General features: G+C 40.4%; 1 protein-coding gene across 3 annotated transcripts in view; it reads right to left on the bottom strand.

Moving 5' to 3' along the window:
- Positions 1-21,981, bottom strand: part of LOC133614276 (neprilysin-like) — a 160,844-nt gene that overhangs the window by 8,625 nt on the left and 130,238 nt on the right. For all 3 annotated transcript variants that reach the window (XM_061972119.1, XM_061972121.1, XM_061972120.1), the window contains 9 exons: positions 19,910-20,038; positions 12,526-12,624; positions 12,379-12,456; positions 11,000-11,103; positions 5,952-6,010; positions 5,735-5,854; positions 5,501-5,634; positions 5,177-5,242; positions 3,927-4,022 (listed from right to left, as the gene is read on the bottom strand). In XM_061972119.1, the coding sequence (XP_061828103.1) occupies positions 3,927-4,022; positions 5,177-5,242; positions 5,501-5,634; positions 5,735-5,854; positions 5,952-6,010; positions 11,000-11,103; positions 12,379-12,456; positions 12,526-12,624; positions 19,910-20,038 (885 nt within the window). The remainder of the gene's footprint in view (positions 1-3,926; positions 4,023-5,176; positions 5,243-5,500; positions 5,635-5,734; positions 5,855-5,951; positions 6,011-10,999; positions 11,104-12,378; positions 12,457-12,525; positions 12,625-19,909; positions 20,039-21,981) is intronic.

Here is a 21,981-nt window from a genome sequence, read left to right as displayed (position 1 = left end):
GTTTTACAGATCATCTTCAAGCCGCTTTCTGACAGTTGCTTCAGGATGCGCCGTTTTGTGGGCGGTCTTATTTACGTGGCTCACCTTCGACAGCGTCTTTTCTCCGCCATCTTTGTTGTAGCGGTGTAGCGTGCAAGGACGGGAGTAGAAGAAATGTCAAAAGATGGAGCTAACTGTTTTAATGACATTCAGACTTTACTTCAATCAATAACGGAGCAGCATCTCCTCATCCGTGGCTCGCTAGTGCAACAACGTCAGAAATGTGTCCCGTGAAAAACTGTCCGACCGGAACCCTCAAAAACTAAAGTTCCTTGGGTGAATCATGTAAACTCACTACACCGGTATGTTTTTAGCGCTTCCATAGCGAGATATAAGTTAGAACTTTACACTACTTTATATTAGAAATGGCAAAAGCAGAGGGTGAATGTCCCATAACAAGAAGATAGAGGAAAAAGACAAAGCTTATTGACTACGGTGTCGACACGGACTACAGTGGCGGACGTGCGCACATTTTCAGGACTTATGCAGATCTCAAATACACATCAGCAGCTATCAGAAGGTAAGAAAAGTTGGTTTTGCATAATATTGTGAAACAAAACGCCAGATAATGTCTGCTTATGGGTGCCATTTTGCGGTCTTATACACACACCATAGTAAAACTTGTATCTCTGACTATGGTAGCTGTAATGGGCCGACAATCCATCAAGCGGTGCGGATTCAAAGTCATACTAAAACATTTTGACGGATTTTTGAGTGCCGTGTGTAATGTTCTTTATTTTCAATGGAACATTTAACGTTTTGGTGTTGTTTACTGGCGTCATATTGCAGTCACATATCTCTTATGTGTGACTAACATCTACTGGTCACACTTATCATTACACATTGTACCAAATAAAAACCGTTCGAGGTCAGTAAGTACAACCAGAATTATTCCGTACATTAGGCGCACCAGGTTATAAGGCGCACTGTCGATTTTTGAGAAAATTAAAGGATTTTAAGTGTGCCTTATAGTCCGAAAAATAGATTTGAGAAACACCTTGCGGTGCAGCTTGAACACATCATCAGTAAAGAACCAAGGTTCATTGGGTGTTTTGGGTCTTTGATCTCTATACACCCTCGCCTGGGCGACCCAACCGGGGCTGATCAGGCCCCGGCTTGTGTCCAAGCAGCGAACTACTCCATCTGTCTCCCCTCTTGATCCACAACCACCTTGAGGCTTTCTCAGCAGCCTCACTGATATTTCTGGTGGCTTTTCTCTCCAGCAACCCTCTGATTCCAAGAAGTCTGAATGCTTGATGCACAGATTGCCCTAGAAAGCCCCTGCAGCCCACTTCTATAGGCTCACAGCGGGTCCTCCAGCCGCTCTCTCTGCATGTCTCGACCAGCTCAAGGTATTTGGTCTTCTTTCGCTCATGGGCCTCCTCCATCCGGTCTTCCCAGGGGACTGTAAGTTCCAGCAGCACAACTTGCTTCGTTGAGTCAGAAGTTAAGACAAGGTCTGGCCTCAGCGATGTCCTTGCTATGCGCTCTGGAAACTTCAGCTGTCTGCCGAGATCCACCTGAAGCTGCCAGTCACGGGCTGTGGCTAGCAGTCCGGTTGGGGCCTTAAATCCAGCCTGTGGTTTGTCCCCTGCCTTGACGAAGGAGATGTTATGTCTGACTGGGAGCTGATGTTTGTTCTGCTGGATTCCAGTGCCAATGGTGTCTGCTACTGCCTTCAGCACCTGGTCGTGGCGCCAAGTGTACCTCCCCTCTCCCAGGGCTTTAGGGCAGCAGCTCAGGATGTGCTCCAGGGAACCCCGTGCCTTGCACAGTGGACATTCAGGTGTTTCTACTAGCCCCCAGCAATGAAGATTGGATGGACTTGGGAGGACATCATACACTGACTGGATCAGGAACTTGAGTCTTGCTGGTTCTGACTTCCAAAGTTCTGTCCAGGTGATCTTCCGGGTAGATGCGTGGTCCCAATTTGTCCAGGCTCCTTGCTGGCGCATGGCCACTGTCTTGCTCCGGCGTTCCTCCTCAACCTCTGCACGGATCTCTCCCTGCACCATCAGCCGTCTCTCTCGACCCTGGGCTTTGTCGTAGCGTGGTCTTGTATGGCTGCCCAGCTCGACCGACCGCCACAGCACCTACTAAGACGCCATGTCTCAGCTTTGCTTCTGCCTGGTCAACGGCCTCCTGTGCCTTCCACTTCCTCCCAGTTCTGACCTTGATGCCAGCAGAGGAGACTCTGGTGTCAGATGAGTCTCTGTAAAGTAACACCTCCCTGGCTCTGGTGACTAAACTCCTCAGTCAATCCGGTGAAGGGAAGTTGCAGCTTGTTGGTGTTCCCATATAGGGCGATGCTGCTTAGGCTCTTCGGCAAGCCCAGCCACCTACGCAGGTGCTGGCTGATGTTGCGTTCAAAGCCCTCCACAATGGTTACTGGGACTTCGTAGATGAGCAGCGGCCAAAGGATTCTCGGCAGGATGCAATGTTGGTATATCCAAGCCTTGAACTTCCCGGGGAGGCCCGACTTGTCCACTGCTGATAGCCAGGTCTTCAGCTCCACATGGGCTGACTGCACTGCTGCCTTGTCCTTCAGGGTGCTGTCAAAAATCTTCCCCAGACTCTTCACAGGCTTCTCTGACACTGATGGTATGGGGACTCCATCCAGGCTGAAGCGGTGTTTGTCCTCCACTCTCCCCTTCCTCAAAACCAGGGACCTGGACTTGGCTGGCTTGAACATCATTCTCGCCCATGTGATGATCCTTTCCAGTCCGCGGAGGAGCCACCGACACCCTGTCACTGATGTTGTTGGGACAGTCAGATCATCCATGAAGGCTCGGATCGGAGGTTGGCGAATGCCGGAACTGGACTTCGGACCCCTGCATTCCACTTCTGCTGCCTTGACCAGCATGTTCATCGCTAGGGCGAACAGTGCCACTGATATGGTGCACCCTGTGATGATGCCCTTCTCCAGGCGGTGCCATGCAGATGTTATTGCTCCAGAGGTGAATCTCAGATTGAAACTACTGTAGTAGTCTCGTATGAGTTCAGTGATCTTCTCTGGAACATGATGTGTCGTCAAGGCTGTTGTCACGAGCTTGTGTGGAATGGATCCATAGGCATTGGCAAGGTCAAGCCAAAGGACAGCCAGGTCTCCTTGATTTTCCCTTGCCTCCCGGATCAGCTGGGTAACCACTCCTGTGTGTTCCAAGCAGCCTGGCATGCCTGGGACTCCTCCCTTCTGCACTGTGGTGTCGATGTACGAATTCCTCAGGAGGTACTCTGTCAACCTGTTGGCAAGAATCTTGAAAAAGATCTTGCCTTCCATGCTGAGCAGGGAGATGGTACGGAACTGTGTGATGTCACTTGCATTCTCCTCCTTTGGTATCCAGACACCCTCTGCATGGCGCCACTGCTTGGCTGCCTCCCCCCTCCGCCATACTACCCTGATGAGTCTCCACAGCCTCTCCAGGAGTCTCGGGCAATGCTTGTAGACTTTGTATGGCACTCCACTCGGGCCTGGGGCTGCGCTGGTCCTTGCGGCTCGGACGGTGTCCCTGACTTCTGCCAAGGTGGGCTCTTTGATGTTAAACTGAAAGGAGGGTTCTGATGGTGTGGGTAGCCCTCTGCAGGGGGGCAGATCTTCTTCTCTCCTACTGTCGCTGTATGTGTTACTGAGGTGCTGATTGATCTCCTCTTCAGAGCAGACAAGGGTCCCGCTCCGCTTCTGCCCCAGCAGCTGTTTCGTAAATCCAAAAGGGTTTGCTATGAAGGCAGTGCGCTTGCGCGCCCTCTCTCTGCCCCTTCTCCTATGTCCCTCAGCACGTCGGAGAGGGATGAGCTTCTGCTTCAGGATATGCCCTTTACTTTTAGCCCTATTAGAACTGTCAAATATTGATTCTTTTACCATGCCACTGTCATTCATCATCCACTACCTGAGCAAAGTTGAGGAAGAAGAGTTGATCGTGGGAAAGGTTCATTCCTGGCAGTCGTGGCTCCTCCCCATGTTTCCTCATATAGTTCTTGTAGGCCTGCAAATAGAAAAAAAGTGGTAAGTAATGGGACGCTATATTCGTTTATACAACTAAATTGTCTGATGTCTCCGTTAATTCAAGAAAGACATACAGTCGTGATCAAAAGTTTACATACACTTGTAAAGAACATAATGTCATGGCTGTCTTGAGTTTCCAATAATTTCTACAACTCTTATTTTTTTGTGATAGAGTGATTGGAGCACATACTTGTGGGTCACAAAAAACATTCATGAAGTTTGGTTCTTTTATGAATTTATAATTGGTCTTCTGAAAATGTGACCATAATCTGCAGGGTCAAAAGTATACATTCATACTGACATCACACAGACAGAGATCAGACCTTCTGGAGGAAAGTTCTGTGCTCAGATGAAACAAAAATTTAGCTGTTTGGCCACAATACCCAGCAATATGTTTGGAGAAGCAAAGGTGAGGCCTTTAATCCCAGGAACACCATTCCTACTGTCAAGCATGGTGGTGATAGTCTTATGCTCTGGGCCTATAATGCTGCCAATGGAGCTGGTGCTCTAAAAGGGACACTGGAAAAAAGTGGATTACCTCCAAATTCTTCAGGACAACCTAAAATTATCAGCCCGGAGGTTGGGTCTTGGGCGCAGTTGGGTGTTCCAACAGGACAATGACCCCAAACACACGTCAAAAGTGGTAGACGAATGGCTAAATCAGGTTAGAATTAAGGTTTTAGAATGGCCTTCCCAAAGTCCTGACTTAAATGTGTGGACAATGCTGAAGAAACAAGTCCATGTCAGAAAACCAACAAATTTAGCTGAACTGCAACAATTTTGTCAAGAGAAGTGGTGAAAAATTCAACCAGAAGCTTGTGGATGGCTACCAAAAGCGCCTTATTGCAGTGAAACTTGCCAAGGAACATGTAACCAAATATGAACATTGCTGTATGTATACTTTTGACCCAGCAGATTTGGTTACATTTTCAGTAGACTCATAATAAATTCATAAAAGAACCAAACTTCATGAATGTTTTTTGTGACCAACCTATGTGCTCCAATCACTATATCACACAAAAATAAGAGTTGTAGAAATTATTGGAAACTCCAGACAGCCATGACATCATGTTCTTTCCAAGTGTATGTAAACTTTTGATCGCAACTGCATTACTAAATACGTCTTTGTCATACCTGATAGGCCTGCCGTATTCCACCGTTATCAGCAATGTTCTCACCCAGGGTGAGGTTACCATTTAACTGGAGAAGGGAACAACACAGGTTGTTGTGTTTAAAGAGTGTAAAAATGCAGTATTTCCGCACATACAAGAAAAAGGAGTATCAAAGAAACATTAGGAGAGTGAAGAGAGAGGAGGTGCTGATTTATCTGTCAACACAAAATAGAAAATAATCCTGAAGCAGAAAGGAGGTGAAACAGGGATGAGATGGGTAAAAAAATTGTGAAATAGAACGTCTGTGTGAGAAAAGCAGTCTGCTTAAAGAATGAACAGTACTTACGTGAAGTCCATTGAGCAGGTCCCATGTGAAGTTGCTGTACTGATCCACAATACACTTGGACAGTTCCAAGAAGTTTTGAGCCGAGTCGGGTGTCCACCAGTCCCTCAGGTCGCCATTCTCATCATATTTCTTACCTATGAGATAGGAATGAAAACATTGCGTACGTACAAATGTGCTACCAAAGGTTTGCGTGAATAGAATTCAAAGACTTAGTATAAGTAACGCAGTAACTACCTGTGTTGTCGAAACCGTGCGTGATCTCATGACCGATGACTGCGCCGATTCCTCCGTAGTTGAGAGATTTGGCCTGGCCTTGACTGAAGAACGGTGGCTGCAGGATACCAGCAGGGAATACTGCAACCACAGGCAAGACAGAAAAGATTGGTAGTAAAGTAAGAAAGAACAAAAATGGACAATGCTGTATGTGTCGATGTGTGCACATATGAAATACCTATATGGTTTATTCTAGATGAGTAGAAAGCATTAATGACAGCCGCTCCCGAAACCCACCTGGAAAAAGAGTTAAAATAAATAGTGGGTCTTTGAGGACATTGTACTGCAATTAATGAGTTAATGCCTTGTTCTCGAAGGGAACCTCAGTATTCACACACTAGCCTCACGTGCGAGAAGAAGTCTATTGATTTTGCACTTGTGAAGAACATAATGTCATGGCTGTCTTGAGTTTCCAATCATTTCTACAACTCTTATTTTTGTGTGATAGAATGATTGGAGCACGTACTTGTTTGTCACAAAAAACATTCATGAAGTTTGGTTCTTTTATGAATTTATTATGGGTCTACTGAGAATGTGACTAAATCTGCTGGGTCAAAAGTATACATACAGCAATGTTAATATTTGGTTACATGTCCCTTGGCAAGTTTTACTGCAATAAGGCACTTTTGGTAGCCATCCACAAACTTCTGGCAAGCTTCTGGTTGAATTTTTGACCACTCCTCTTGACAAAATTGGTGCAGTTCAGCTAAATTTGTTGGTTTTCTGACATGGACTTGTTTCTTCAGCATTGCCTACACGTTTAAGTCAGGACTTTGAGAAGGCCATTCTAAAACCTTAATTCTAGCCTGATTTAGTCATTCCTTTACGACTTTTGATGTGTGTTTGGGGTCATTGTCCTTTTGGAACACCTAACTGTGCCCAAGACCCAACCTCTGGGCGGATGATTTTAGGTTGTCCTGAAGAATTTGGAGGTAATCCTCCTTTTTCATTGTCCCATTTACTCCCTGTAAAGCACCAGTTCCATTGGCAGCAAAACAGGCCCAGAGCATTATACTACCACCACCATGCTTGACGGTAGGTACGGTGTTCCTGGGATTAAAGGCCTCACCTTTTCTCCTCCAAACATATTGCTGGGTATTGTGGCCAAACAGCTCAATTTTTGTTTCGTCTGACATCACATGGACAAAGATAAGCCCTTCTGGAGGAAAGTTCTGTGGTCAGATGAAACAAAAATTGAGCCACAATACATACAAGTATATGCTCCAATCACTCTATCACAAAAAAATAAGAGTTGTAGAAAGGATTGGAACCTCAAGACAGCCATGACATTATGTTCTTGTAGGTTTGAGTTTACAATAACACGTGATTCATTAAAAAAAAACCATCAGATTATCATAAATGAACGAGGATTAATAACACTAAATGATGAACCTGGAAGTTGGTGCCTGTTACATGGTGCAAATATGAGTGATGAGAGGCCAGTTTCACTTCAAAACACACTCCAATGGAACTTTAGATAAAACTGAGGTAATTTGTTGGCATTGTAGCGACAAACATCAAACTGACTGCAAATACATCCATTATTGCTTGTCTCTCACCCGGCAGGGGATAAAACTCACCAAAAATTACGGAGAGGGTCCATGATGATTGGTTGTCTGTGGAAATTCTCATTCATCCAGGTCATTGTAATCTCAGGGCATTCAATCGATCGCAACCGGACTGTTTAGTTTGCCTTAGAAGACGTTTCGTCTCTCATCCAATTAGGCTTCATCAGTTCATACTCATAAACTTAGATTGGTCAGATCTAGTTTTAGACTTAGATTGGTCAGATCCAGTAAGATGTAGTCTTAGACTTAGATTTGTCGGATCCAGCCTTGCGGCTGAACTGGCGTATGAACTGATGAAGCCTACTTGGATGAGAGGCGAAACGTCTTCTAAGACAAACCAAACAGTCCAGTTGTGATCGATTGAATGCCCTAAGATCAGACCTGGGCAAAATACGGCCCCCGGGCCACATGCGGCCCGTTAAGATTTTCAATCTGGCCTGCCGGACGTTTTACATAATTTTTTTAGACCTTTAACATCGAAACTGTCACCGCCATTATGATGTGCAGTGCTGTTTTTAAATGACCGTACGTCTGGAACTATAGAAAGTAATTCAATGGTCGAAATCTGCGCTTTTGGGTTTTATACGGGTTTGTTTTCAGAGCAGCCAGCCTGATAAGCGTGTGTCAAACAGATGCGGAAGCAAATTTTTACGTGATAATATAACATTCATATTTTGCTGTTTTTTTTTAAATTTCTGTTGTGTTTTGCTTGATTGTAAAAGATACACAACTATCGAGGAGCTGGTCTGAGAAGTAAAAGATGGGCGATGTTCATATGTTGTTAATATTCAGTGTTTCATTGTTCATAGTTAATATTGTAAATCACACTTTCTTTATTTTCATGTACATTTTGGGTGTCCCATTCAGTAAAAAATTGTAAAATTCCATCCCGTTGTTTTTAGGTGGTCTGTCATCACGTTTTTAGAACATTGTGACTTTTGCTATTAGTGTTCCTGAAAAAAAGGGACCCAAACACACATACTGTACAGCAGATTTTTAGAGCTGAATATGTATATATCATTCAGACACACATACACATTGGCCCCCCAGACACTTTTTTCTCTAAATGTGGCCCCCCGAGTCAAAACATTTCCCCAGCTCTGCCTGACATGATGATTAGTTGGTTTACATATTAAGAGTCATGATTGGCTAAGGTTAGGGCCAATCAGAGGCAAGATCAAAAAATGCCAGCAGCGGTGGCAGAAACCACATTAGCGAGAGTCTTGTTTAAATAACAATGTTTCTTCCAGGGTTTGATCAATAGGCCGGTACTTTTATTTTATAAACATTATTTTCAACATTTTATAAACGTTGTGTTTTGTTGTGGCTAATTGGACAGCTAGTGCAGAGCTGTCTGAGCAAACCACTCAGGGAGGCAATGCTGCATTGTTAACAATAGTATAAAAGTTACATAGGATTCCAGTCCAGGCAGTCCTGGCTGTCCAGAGTCGGGACCCGGGGTGGACCGCTCGCCTGTGCATCGGTTGGGGACATCTCTGCACTGCTGACCCGTCTCCGCTCGGGATGGTCTCCTGCAGGCCCCACTATGGACTGGACTCTCACAATATTATGCTCGACCCACTCGACGTCCATTGCATCCGGTCTCCCCTCGGGGGTGGGGGGGGTCACCCACATCTGTGGTCCTCTCCAAGGTTTCTCATAGTCATTCTCATTGACATCCCACTGGGTTGTGAGTTTTTCCTTGCCCTTATGTGGGATCTGAACCGAGGATGTCGTTGTGGCTTGTGCAGCCCTTTGAGACACTTGTGATTTAGGGCTATATAAATGTATATTATTACTGTTCAACTACCTTTGATTTAATGTGTTTCCACTGTCCTCATTGTGTACGTGGTACTGCAACTTTCCAAGTTAAAATGAATGTTAAAATGTTAAAAATCCAGAGAGAGGAAATGTTTCCAGTTTGTGTTTATTATGATAAACATTCAAACTGAGCATTTATTCTCTCTGCCTATGTGTTTGGTGGAAGATTGTACATTAAGTTGAGATATATGTAGTGTTGATGTAGCGACCTACTTTTGCCGTGTAGATTGTAATTTAGCTTTCTACAATTCTCTGGCGATAGTTTCCCCTGTAGCTTAGCTTCATTTAATTGAGAGTAACTTGTAGTTTAGCTTAATACATTTTCCAAGTCGCTTGCCCATCGCTGATTATCTTATCTTAGTGTGCTTGTTTTGCTTTATTATTGCAAATACTTAGAAAATGTGCACTTACCCTTAATTATTATTCTACTTACTGTCACCAGGTTTTAAGCAAATCTATGACTTGCAGTTAAGTACAACGTTTAAAAAACTTTCCTGGATTACATTCTAAAAACAAAATTGCATTTGTGTCCAAATATTGGGTTAATTTCTTAAGCAAATTGTAATTATACAAGCAAGTAATAACCTGGATTAACTATGATTAATCACAATTCAAGAGTGTGATTAATCTGATTTAAAAATAAAAAAACACAATAATTTGATAGCCCTAGTTTTTGTAGTATATGAAGGAAACATGTTGCATTGCAATGCTGTCATTAGTTGCACTGAATGAGAATGCTTCAATCCAGACAGCTGGGAAGTTGGCAATTGCCCACATGGAGATTCCGAGGGCCAACATCACAGTGTTCCAGTTAAAAGTAAACAACAAAATTATGGCGGAAGAGGTCTAGTAAATTTAAAACCCAGTACCTATGCAGCGTTGATCATTTTGATTTACATGAGAAAAAAAAATCTACACAGAGGATATACCGTAGTAAATAAAAAAATCTAATTTTTGTATGCAAAAAAGATTGTGCTGTTAGTTAGGGATAAATACAGTTTCTATCATTTCTAATAGGCGAGTGCACATATGTACCATAACATTTGGTAATATTGATGTACTCAATGAGCAGCGTTCCAGTGTTTCATGTGTGGAAATTCTGTAACGCAGCATAATTTTTCTGCAAATACTTGCCATGCAACAAGGCCACCTGTGTCCGCCCTGAGATCGGTAGGTTGTGAGTTCAAACCCTGGCCGAGTCATACCAAAGACTATAAAAATGGGACCCATTACCTCCTCTGCATCAAGGGCTGGAATTGGGGGATAAATCACCAAAATGATTCCCGGGCGCGGCCACCGCTGCTGCTCACTGCTCCCCTCAACTCCCAGGGGGTGAACAAGGGGATGGGTCAAATGCAGAGGACACATTTCACCACACCTAGTGTGTGTGTGTGTGTGTGTGTGTGTGTGTGTGTGTGTGTGTGTGTGACTATCATTGGTACTTTAACTTTAACATGACGCAACATCATCATTGCTAACCCCTCTATCTGTCCTATTTGACTTTATTAACGTAAGAAAACTAGTGGTTATTTTCATGGAACAGTTCCTCATTGTGTTAGTCCTTTTGGCCACTTGTTGATACAGTATGACAACAGCGTTTTGTAAACAAAATAATTGGTACTTTCAACAACTTTAAGAAATAAAAACTCCTATTTGTAATTTGCTTTGTTTGTTTCAAGAATATAACGTCATAATGTGAATTCTGATCCCAAATTTGGGATGATTTAGCTTTGGTGGAGCGCCATGATCCTTTCAGTGCTATTAAAATTTTTCTGTTCATTGCCAAAAATTCTACTGCTTTAATGTGTATCGTAAAACAAAATTAATAGGTTCTCACTCGTCTTTGTTGACTTTCTCCCTGAGTTTCTCCAGGCGTTTCCTTTGCATGTACTCCATGATACGCAGGCTGTTTTCAAAGAACTCCTCCTCACTGTAGTGCAGCTAACACCAACACACAGCCAGAGAACAAGGCAGGAAGATCAGTCTGATAACAGTCATGGATCTATCATCGCCGCAGCGTTATTAGAGAGAGCCAACATAGTGAGAGTTTCTAGCTACAATACAGTCATTGTGTACCATGTTACATAAATGATATGCACAGTCGTGGTCAAAATTTACATACACTTGTAAAGAACATAATGTCATGGCTGTCTGGAGTTTCCAATAATTTCTACAACTCTTATTTTTTTGTGAGAGTGATTGGAGCACATATTTGTTGGTCACATAAAACATTCATGAAGTTTGGTTCTTTTGAGTTTATTATGGGTCTACTGAAAATGTGACCTGCTGGGTCAAAAGTATACATACAGCAATGCTAATATTTGGTTACATGTTCCTTGGCAAGTTTCACTGCAATAAGGCGCTTTTGGTAGCCATCCACAAGCTTCTGGTTGAATTTTTGACCACTCCTCTTGACAAAATTGCTGCAGTTCAGCTAAATTTGTTGGTTTTCTGACATGGACTTGTTTATTCAGCATTGTCCACACACTTAAGTCAGGACTTTGGGAAGGCCATTCTAAAACCTTAATTCTAGCTTGATTTAGCCATTCCTAAATCAGGCTAGAATTACAGGACAATTACCGGACAATGACCCTAAGCAGACATCACAACCACTTGTGATGTGTGTTTAGGGTCATTGTCCTGTTGGAAAACCCAACTGCGCCCAAGACCCAACCTCAAGGCTGATGATTTTAGGTAGTCCTGAAGAATTTGGAGGTAATCTTCCTTTTTCATTGTCCCATTTAAAGCACCAGTTCCATTGGCAGCAATACAGGCCCAGAGCATAATACTACCACCACCATGCTTGATGATAGGGATGGTGTTTCTGGGATTAAAGGCCTCACCTTTTCTCCTCCAAACATATTGCTGGGTATTGTGGCCAAATAGCTCAATTTTTGTTTCCTCTGACATCTTATTGGCAAAGATAAGACCTTCTGGAGGAAAGTTCTGTGGTCAGATGAAACAAAAATTTTGCTGTTTGGCCACAATACCCAGCAATATGTTTGGAGGAGAAAAGGTGAGGCCATAAAAGAACCAAACTTCATGAATGTTTTTGTGACAAACAAGTATGTGCTCCAATCCCTCTATCACAAAACATTAAGAGTTGTAGAAATTATTGGAAACTCAAGACTGCAATGACATTATGTTCTTTACAAGTGTATGCAAACTTTTGACCACGGCTGTATATAACACATCACATATGTTATAGACACGTACATCTTTGTACTCATCATTGAGGTATTTGTCGTCCATGATGTCCTCAGAGTAGCCAATTTGTTCCTTGATCGCTCGAGCCTGAAAGATAAAATGTTCACAATCTTATATGATATTAAATCTAAACACCGCTGTGAATGTCATCGATACCTTTTGCTCGGCTGCTTTCTTAGTGTCGGGATCCATCCAGGTCAGTTCGTGGAGGTTCCTGATGAAAACTTCCTGAATCTCTTTGATCATCTCTTCCATCTAAAGAAAGTCAAAGATAAGTCGCTGCTTTACTGCAGATCTGTTCAAACCTTTGCGCTATGTAAGTTAATACGTTGTTAATATTCAGTATTTTATCGTTCATAGTTAATATCCCAAATCACACTTTCTTTATTTTCAAGTACATATTGGGTGTCCCATTCAGTAAAAAGCTGTAAAATTCCATTCCATCTATTAGTGTTCCTCATGAGGTCTGCTTAGAGAGAAAACGGCAGATTTATAAAAGACCCAACATTTTTCTCAGGCTGATCAAAATCAAGGGGAAGTAATGAAAGCATTGTGTGTTTACATCAGTGGAGGTTGGCTTTTGAACTGTTCCCTGGTCCAAAGTCACTGCGACACTATCTGCCCTGGGAGTGTTCATCCCTCCAAATGCTAATGCTAAAACGCAACACTAAAGGAGCTATGCTATAACATCAGCTCACTCCAGAACAAGCACACGGCTGTTTTTTATGTGATTTGTGGTGGGCATTAATCACATAAATCTCAAGTATATTCTGTCAGAATTCCACCAGCATGTCACTACAGAAACCCAGGGTAACAATTTGCTGGATATACTCTCAATACTCAAATATGTGCTCTGCACTTGAGTTAAAATGCAAGTACAATCGTCCCTCTGTACAAAACCAAAAACTAGTGAAGTTGGCACGTTGTGTAAATCATAAATAAAAACAGAATACAATGATTTTGCAAATCCTTTTCAACCTATATTCAATTGAATAGACTGCAAAGACAAGATACTTAATGTTTGAACTGGTAAACTTCATTTTTTGCAAATATTAGCTAATTTGGAATTTGATGCCTGCAAAATGTTTCAAAAAAGCTGGCAAAAGTGGTACAAAAGACTGAAAAAGTTGAGGAATGCTCATTAAACACGTATTTGGAACATCCCACAGGTGAACAGGCTAATTGGGAACAGCTGGGTGCCATGATTGGGTATAAAAGCCGCTTCCATGAAATGCTCAGTCATTCACAAACAAGGATGAGGCGAGGGTCACCACTTTGTGAACATTTACCTGAGCAAATTGTCGAACAGTTTAAGAACAACATTTCTATTAAAAGGAATTTAGGGATTTCACCATCCACGGTCCGTAACATCATCAAAGGGTTCAGATGAATCTGGGGAAATCACTGCGCGTAAGCGGCAAGGCCAAAAACCAACATTGAATGCCCCTGACTTTCGATCCCTCATCAAAAACCGACATCAGTGTGTAAAGGATATCACCACATGGGCTCAGGAACACTTCGGAAAACCACTGTCATTATGAAACGTAAAATACCACAACGGAGATTCCGGACTGTTGAACAACTTAAGCTGTACATCAAGCAAGAATAGGAAAGAATTCCACTTGCAAATCTTCAAAAATTGGTCTCCTCACTTTCCAAACGTTTACTGAGTGTTGTTAAAAGGAAAGGCCATGTAACACAGTGGTAAAAATGCCCCTGTGCAAACTTTTTTGCAATAAGTTGCTGCAATTAAATTCTAAGTTAATGATTATTTGCAAAAAAAAAAGTATGTTTCTCAGTTCGAACAACTTATATTCAATTGAATATAAGTTGAAAAGGATTTGCAAATCATTGTATTCTGTTTTTATTTACCATTTACACAACATGCCAACTTCACTGTTTTTTGTGTTTTGTACATTGCGCTTCCAATGTTGCAGCTTCACTTTATTGTAGATTTCTAAAACAATAGTTTGTTTTAGCATGTTCCACAGGTTGTTGGCCTAAATGAAGTCCAATGTATCTTTATATGTATCACAGTGCAGTATGTGTTTCACTTTCTTTTAGCATTATGCTGTGGCGATCGATATGTTGTGTTGATTTATAAATATATATTTACCAAGCAGAACTTACATTTACAAAATAGGGGTGGACCCTACCAAACAACACGGCTAACCCATTCATATTGAAAATACATTTAAACTGCCATATGTTCTTAAAATCAGGTAGATATCAAAGCTAGACAAAAAACAACCCATTGGATCCCAACAAAAAAAAACATTTACCATTGAAAGCCATTGACATGTTAACATCAAACTATTGCAATCCATTAATATTTATATTTAGAGTACCAGCTTTATTTATATATTTGTCCACCAGATGGTGTTACTTTTTACCATTCCAAGCATGCAGCAAAATGCCACTCATTTTACTGTTTTCAACTAGGGTGCATTGCTACTAAAATGAAGTGTGTGTCGCGGCAGTGCCCCTAAATTTCACTTTGCAGTACAGCACTATATTGTGTGAGTTTCAGTACACCGTCAACCTGTTGGGAAATCAATATAGTTGACTGAGGGACGGCCGTATAAACAAGCGGTCAAACTAGAAGAAATCGCACACATGCACAAACACACAGTGGGATAAAGTCCAAGAGATGCCAGGGATTTACAATGTCATTTTGACAAAAGCACACAGTCACAGACAGACACACAGAGATGTGAGTACACAATTGGACTTAACCACACATTAACAAAAAATACTGATTTAGTGTACATAGTGTATACCCCCCCCCCCCCCATTTTTTGTATACCATATTTTTCGGATTATAAGTCGCAATTTTTTTCATAGTTTGGCCGGGGGTGCGACATATACTCCGGAGCGACTTATGTGTGGAATTACTAACACATTACCGTAAAATATAAAATAATATTATTTAGCTCATTCGCGTAAGAGACGAAGCAAATGTCAGCAATCGTCACACACACACGTCAACCAATAAGAATTCGGCGGGGGCGGGTCATGGCAGAAGTGCATTGTGGGTCATGGGATGCTACATGCTACTATGGCCGTAGCTATTAAAATGGCTCATTTCTACATTGGTGGTAACTTATAAAAACTGAGAAGGGCTGAACAAAAATGGCACCGAAAAGGAAATCATATACTGCAGATTACAAGCCGGACGTAGTGAAATATGCAGCAGAAAACGGCGACCAAGCAGCAGAAAGAAAGGAAGCAGCGCATACCTGGAGCGACAACGAGGAAGAAGATTTCATCGGATTTAGCAATCAGGAGTGACAGATTGTTTGGTAAACGTAAAGCATGTTCTATATGTTATAGTTATTTGAATGACTCTTACTATAATATGTTACGTTAACATACCAGGCACGTTCTCAGTTGGTGTCATATAACGTACACTTATTCAGCCTGTTGTTCACTATTCTTTATTTATTTTAAATTGCCTTTCAAATGTCTATTCTTGGTGTAGGATTTTATCAAATACATTTCCCCCCAAAAATGTGACTTATACTCGAGTGCGACGTTTATGTTTTTTTCCTTCTTTATTATGCATTTTCGGCCGGTGCGACGTATACTCCGGAGCGATTTATAATCCGAAAAATATGGTATATTGTTTTTCAAATCACCTGACATGTATACTGTGTATATGTACATAATGTATCCATTTTTTAACGTATTTTTTTTATATATACATGTTACAGGTTATATATCTTATTATTGAATGTATCAAATGTGATGAATATTTAATGGACCACGATGGAAACAAGCCTTTTGGCCTTTTGTGCCATCCATTTGCCTTTTTAAAGCATTACATGGATTACATTCTTTAAGATGTCAATAAACTTCTCAATCAATCAATCAATTTATACTATGGGTGAGGAAAAAGTACACATTAGACACACAGTGGAGAGAGATGGGCATAATCCACTATCTCGGGGGTCAGCAACCCGCGGCTCTCGAGCCGCATGCGGATCTTTAGCACCGCCCTAGTGGCTCCATGGAGCTTTTTCAAAAATGTAAAAAGATGGGGGGGAAAAAATATATTTGTTGTTTTAATAATGTTTCTGTAGGAGGACAAACATAACCCAAATCTTCCTAATTGTTAGAAAGCCCACTGTTTGTTTATACTTCACTGATGAGAGTATTTGGCCATCGCCGTTTTGTCCTACTAATTTTGGCGGTCCTTGAATTTATCCTAGTTTTTTTTATTTTTTTCATTGAATCAACATAAAAAACACAATATACACTTACAATTAGTGCACCAACTCAAAAACCCTTTCTCCCCCATTTACACTACACAAAAGGGTTGTTTCCTTCTGTTATTAATATTCTGGTTCCTACAATATATATCAATGCAGTCTGCAAGGGATATAGTCCGTGAAGCACACTAATAGTACTAACCTTTAACAGTTAATTTTACTAATTTTCATTAATTACTAGTTTCTATGGAACTGTTTTTATTTTATTTTGGTTTCTTTTTTGTTCAAGAAAATCTATTTAAAAAAACTAAAGGACATTATCTTCACCAGACCAGGTTGTCAATGAAATTTAGATTGTTTAAAGAGTTCTTAAAACCAGGTCCAGTCCAGATTATGTCCACACCTTAATTTATGTATACTTAAAATTAGGGAACACAACAGATTGCATATAATCTATAAACAAAATTACATTTTCAAAATAAGTATTTGAGGACTTCCCATCTTTTTTTTTTAAGGTTTTTTGGCATTATCGGTTTCAAGCATATAACTTTCTAAAGTTAAAAAATACTGAATAAATGTTTTAAAGAAAGTAATACTAAGTGAATATCTGTTTTTGGCCTTAAAAATAAACCTTTTACCAAGTACTATAATTAAATTGACTAAATCATGACTGTCAATGAACTCTCCTAAAATAACAGAAACCACATCAAGCTTCATAAACAAACCAATTCTTAAACACAGTTTTTCAACTTCCACCCAAAGGGAAGACACAATATGACAATACCAAAACAAATGCAAGGTGGATTCAGACTCCTGACAACAAAATCGGCAATCATCTGACTCTGTCATATTCCATTGTTTTAGCATTTTTCCCGTGGGTAAGAAGTTATAAATAATTTGTATTTAAAAATAACAATTTTGCACATCGATAGTAGTTTTGTAGATTAATTTGAATATTGCATCCCATGGCAACGGGCAGTCAAAAAAGTCCTCCCATTTTCCATATGTGTTATATGGGGCAGCCTTCAGAGATTTCTCTATTAAATAAAAATTATATATTTTTCTATTTATTTTAGTTCCTTTTTGCCAACTAGAATTTCTTATTGGAGGTTTACAAACTAATAATTTAGTAGTTCCATAATTAATTATTTGTTTCCATGTTTTCCCAATTGCACCAGTTAGTTGATTAAATGAAAAGCTTGAACAAACATCACCATACATAGTTCTAAATTCATCATACTCCATAATCTTACCATTCTCATTGATGATGTCATTGACAAAAATGATTTCTCTTCAAACATATTTTTCCAAAAGAAAGGCTCATCGTAGTTTGTTTACATGTACAACTTTCTCCGTCGCTGCCACAGAAAGACGTGTTTTATGCCAACATTTTATGCTGTGCGTGAATGCACTAAAGTGAGCTTTGTTGAGGTTGTTGACTTGCGTGGAGTGCTAATAATCCATGCTAACATGCTATTTAGGCTAGCTGTGTGTACATATTGCATCATTATGCCTCGTTTGTAGGTATATTTGAGTTCATTTAATTTCCTTTACTTATGTCCTCTGCGTATTTAATGTATGTCTCATGACACATTATATGTATGTGATATCGGCTGCATTTCTGATTGTGTGCCATGTTGTTCCAGACCACAGCAAACTTTACCGAGCTTGCAAAGATTGCAATAAATCCATTAGAAGAAGACAGCCTGTCCTTTTCTTAAAATTGGGAACACACATCTATACCTTTTGGCAGTTTTAAGCCAGTAATTTCCAGGAGTTATCTAACCCTCTGAGACACTAACTTAATGCGTTGCCAGTGTTGGGACTAACGCGTTACAAAGTAATGCGTTACTGTAACGCTGTTACTTTCGGCGGTAAATAGTAATCTAACGCGTTATTTTTTATATTCAGTAACTCAGTTACCGTTACTACATGATGCGTTACTAACGTAAAATAACGCAGTATCGGCTAGAAACTGAGAAGATCTGAGTGTGTTTTATTGCAGCGCTGCGGGTGGAAGAGGCGACAAGAAAGAGGCGCGCCGCGCGCTGTCTGTGTGTATGTGTGTGTGTGTGGGAGGGGGCGTGTCTGTGTTTACCAACAAGACATCATGGCGAAACCCGAAGCCGAGTTTCTTAACATGGAGATATTCTCAATACTTTTCTTTTGTTGACCACAAAGAAAAGAACATTTTAGTTGAATGTAAGTTGTGTCTTGGATCAAAGATCCTATCCTAGCAATTCAAATCTGCTGAAACAGCTACAAAAGCAACATGCTTCGACAAAGCTAGTAAAGAGAGACGCACTTCACCTGCTAAGCAACAGCGGCTGGATTTTAACGAGGCACTGCGCACTGAAGGTACACACACTCTGTCAATTCTCTTATATACTGTTGCTCTTTCATTCTAGACTTCTAGTGTTTGATTATCACATCACTCTAAATGTATAGACTATAAAGTTCACAAACATAAAAAGGGATGCTAGTGGGCCAGCCAATCTTTCCTTATCTCTAAACTACAACTGGGGAAATGTGTTCTGGGCTTCAGACATGATTTTATTTCAGAATTCCTTGAGATAAAAAAATGCCTGGTTAGGCTTTGTGTATGTAGTGTGTGCCTTCCTTGGTTTACAGCTATGTTGTAATTATGCTGTTTGTTACTTATGTATGTTATGTTGCAGCTATTTAAAATAGTTTTGTCAATTTGTTCTGGCCAGAAAAAAATCGGCCCTTTGAAACATATCTTTGTCTTTGTGTGTTGGATGTAGACCACATTGCTTAGCAGAGTTCAGTGATGCAAATGCATGTCCAGTTGATCAACAGATTGTATTATTCTCCAGTGCAATAACAGTACTGAAATGAAGGCTAAAAGGGCATTAAATGGGGCCTAAAAAAAATAAAAAAATATAAATAAGTAACTAAATAGTTACTTTTCACAGTAACACATTACTTTTTGGTGTAAGTAACTGAGTTACTTTTGAAATAAAGTAACTAGTAACTAACTAGTTACTGGTTTTCAGTAACCAACCCAACACTGTGCGTTGCCTTCATTATAAAACTTACATAGCGCTTTTGACTTTTTGCGGCTCCAGACAGATTTGTTTTTTGTATTTTCGGTCCAATACGGCTCTTTCAACATGTTGGGTTGCTGACCCCTGCTCTATTTGGATTTGATTGTTGATAAAGTACACTTCTTGGGTGCAACAGGCAGAGATGCTGTGAGCCTCAACTAGTGTGCTGTCTTAAGAAGGATAAATACAAAATAATATCAAAATGTGTTTAGGCCCAAGTCCTCAGTGCACTATACAGGTATATGGCCTTGCTGTACTAACCAGTTTTTTGCTGTTTTTGGAGAAGGCCTCTTGCACATACAGTCGCCCGACTGCATTATCCATGTTACTATTGACATAAACTGTACAAAATCGCCACGCCACCGCCTCTGATGTCACGCCATACAGAACCTGTAGGGAAAGAAAATAGTCCCAATCACTCAGCACATCATCATGTTTTTGTCCACCTCTATTTATAGTTATATAATAATCATTAATTTAATAGCCCTGCAGTCAAAGCCAACCTTGTTATAAATGCAGATGATTACAAATGTAAATCTTATAGGTCAGTAACTCTAGGTGTACAATAGCAGTTCGTTTCCATCTCTCAAGGTCCACTAATGTAGGACGTCAAGGTAACTTTTAGGTTGCATTGCAACATTTAAGCTACCTTTTTAAAGGTATTAATTTAAAGCTCCTAAAGTGTGTGTATACCGTATTTTCCGGACCCTAGGGCGCACCGGATTATAAGGCGCACTGCCGATGAATGGTCAGCATCTCCTCATCCGGAAACAACACCACCGGAAATGCGTCCCGTGAAAAAACGTCCGACCTGAACTCTCTAATAACTAAAGTTCCTTGGGTGAATAATGTCAACTCACTACACCGGTATGTTTTAGCGCTTTCATGGCGAGTTTACTGACAGATGTAAGTAAGAACTTTACACTACTTTATATTAGAAATGGCAACAGCGGAGGATGAAATTCCCATAACAAGAAGATAGAGAAAAGGAAGAATCTTATTGACTACGATGTCGTCACAGACTACTAAGGCGGACGCACACAATTTGTCAGGACTTATGCAGATCTCAAATACACATCAGCGAGTACCAAGTAAGAAAAGTTGCTTTTGCATAATATTGCGAAACAAAACACCAGACGATATGTCTTACCTTATACACACACCATAATAATACTCGTATGTCAAGCGGTGCAGCTTCATAGCTTACCAAAGTCGTACTAAAACATTTTGATAGATTTTTGAGCGCCGTGTGTAATGTTCTATATTTTCAATGGAACATATAAAATATTGGTGTTGTTTACTTGAGTCATATTGCAGTCTACACGTATCTCTTATGTGTGACTGTCATCTACTGGTCACACTTATCATTAAGTGTGACCACTTAATGATAAGTGGTCACACTTATCATTGCCAAATAAAATAACTTTGAGGTCAGTAAGCTCAACCAAACTTATTCCTTACATTAGACGCACTGAAAAAAAGGATTTTAATTGTGCCTTATAGTCCGGAAAATACGGTATATATATATTTTTAAATCTGGTCTGGATTAACTTTCTTGACGAGAGGAGTCAAAAAGACCTTAAAGGACCACACACTGTACTGGGATTGTCTTCTCCTTTTGAAGAGCATGTGTACACATCATTTCCACTCCATTACACATTCAATTGACAACAACTTTGGCCATCTTTGAACACACTATTTTTTTGATTGATTCATGTTTCGAATCCTAGCTGCTGGGGAATTTAGCGTACCTGGGCTGTCAACTCTGACTGACCTGTTGGAGAAGAGGATGCTTCATTTGTTTTACAACCTGCATTCCTCAAAAAAAAACACACAAAAAAAACACTACACTATATTTGGTAACACACAGCGGACCGTGATTAGTTAGCATTGACTCCTTTCTGTAAGACGGGTATCGGACTGAATCTGGGACAACAAATCTGGATCTCACAATCCCAAAACATCAATTAAAGACCACAACCCTGTACAACAATGTTTCTTAACTATAGGGCCCATTTTTTAAGCGCAACAATTATGACTAAAGTGGTGAAGCTGTATCATCAGTTGCACTTTAATTTAATTAACAGTTCAGTTATGAAACATATTCATTATTAATTTAGTTTTTTAATTTTAGCACAGAATAATTGTAAGTAAAATCATTTTTCGGCAGTTATTTAAGATTTCCCTCTTATATAGTATATTTGATTACTACTTATCTTTTCCATAAAAAAAAGAAAATGTTTGTGATAACAGATGATTTTGTATTATTTGACAAGATTATAAACTGTAAGTAGGTTAGATATAATAAAAAATTAAAGTACCTAGGTGTGGTG

Source organism: Nerophis lumbriciformis, linkage group LG17, assembly GCF_033978685.3.
Source record: "Nerophis lumbriciformis linkage group LG17, RoL_Nlum_v2.1, whole genome shotgun sequence".
Lineage (NCBI taxonomy): Eukaryota > Metazoa > Chordata > Actinopteri > Syngnathiformes > Syngnathidae > Nerophis > Nerophis lumbriciformis.
This window is presented reverse-complemented; position numbering and strand designations above follow the sequence as displayed.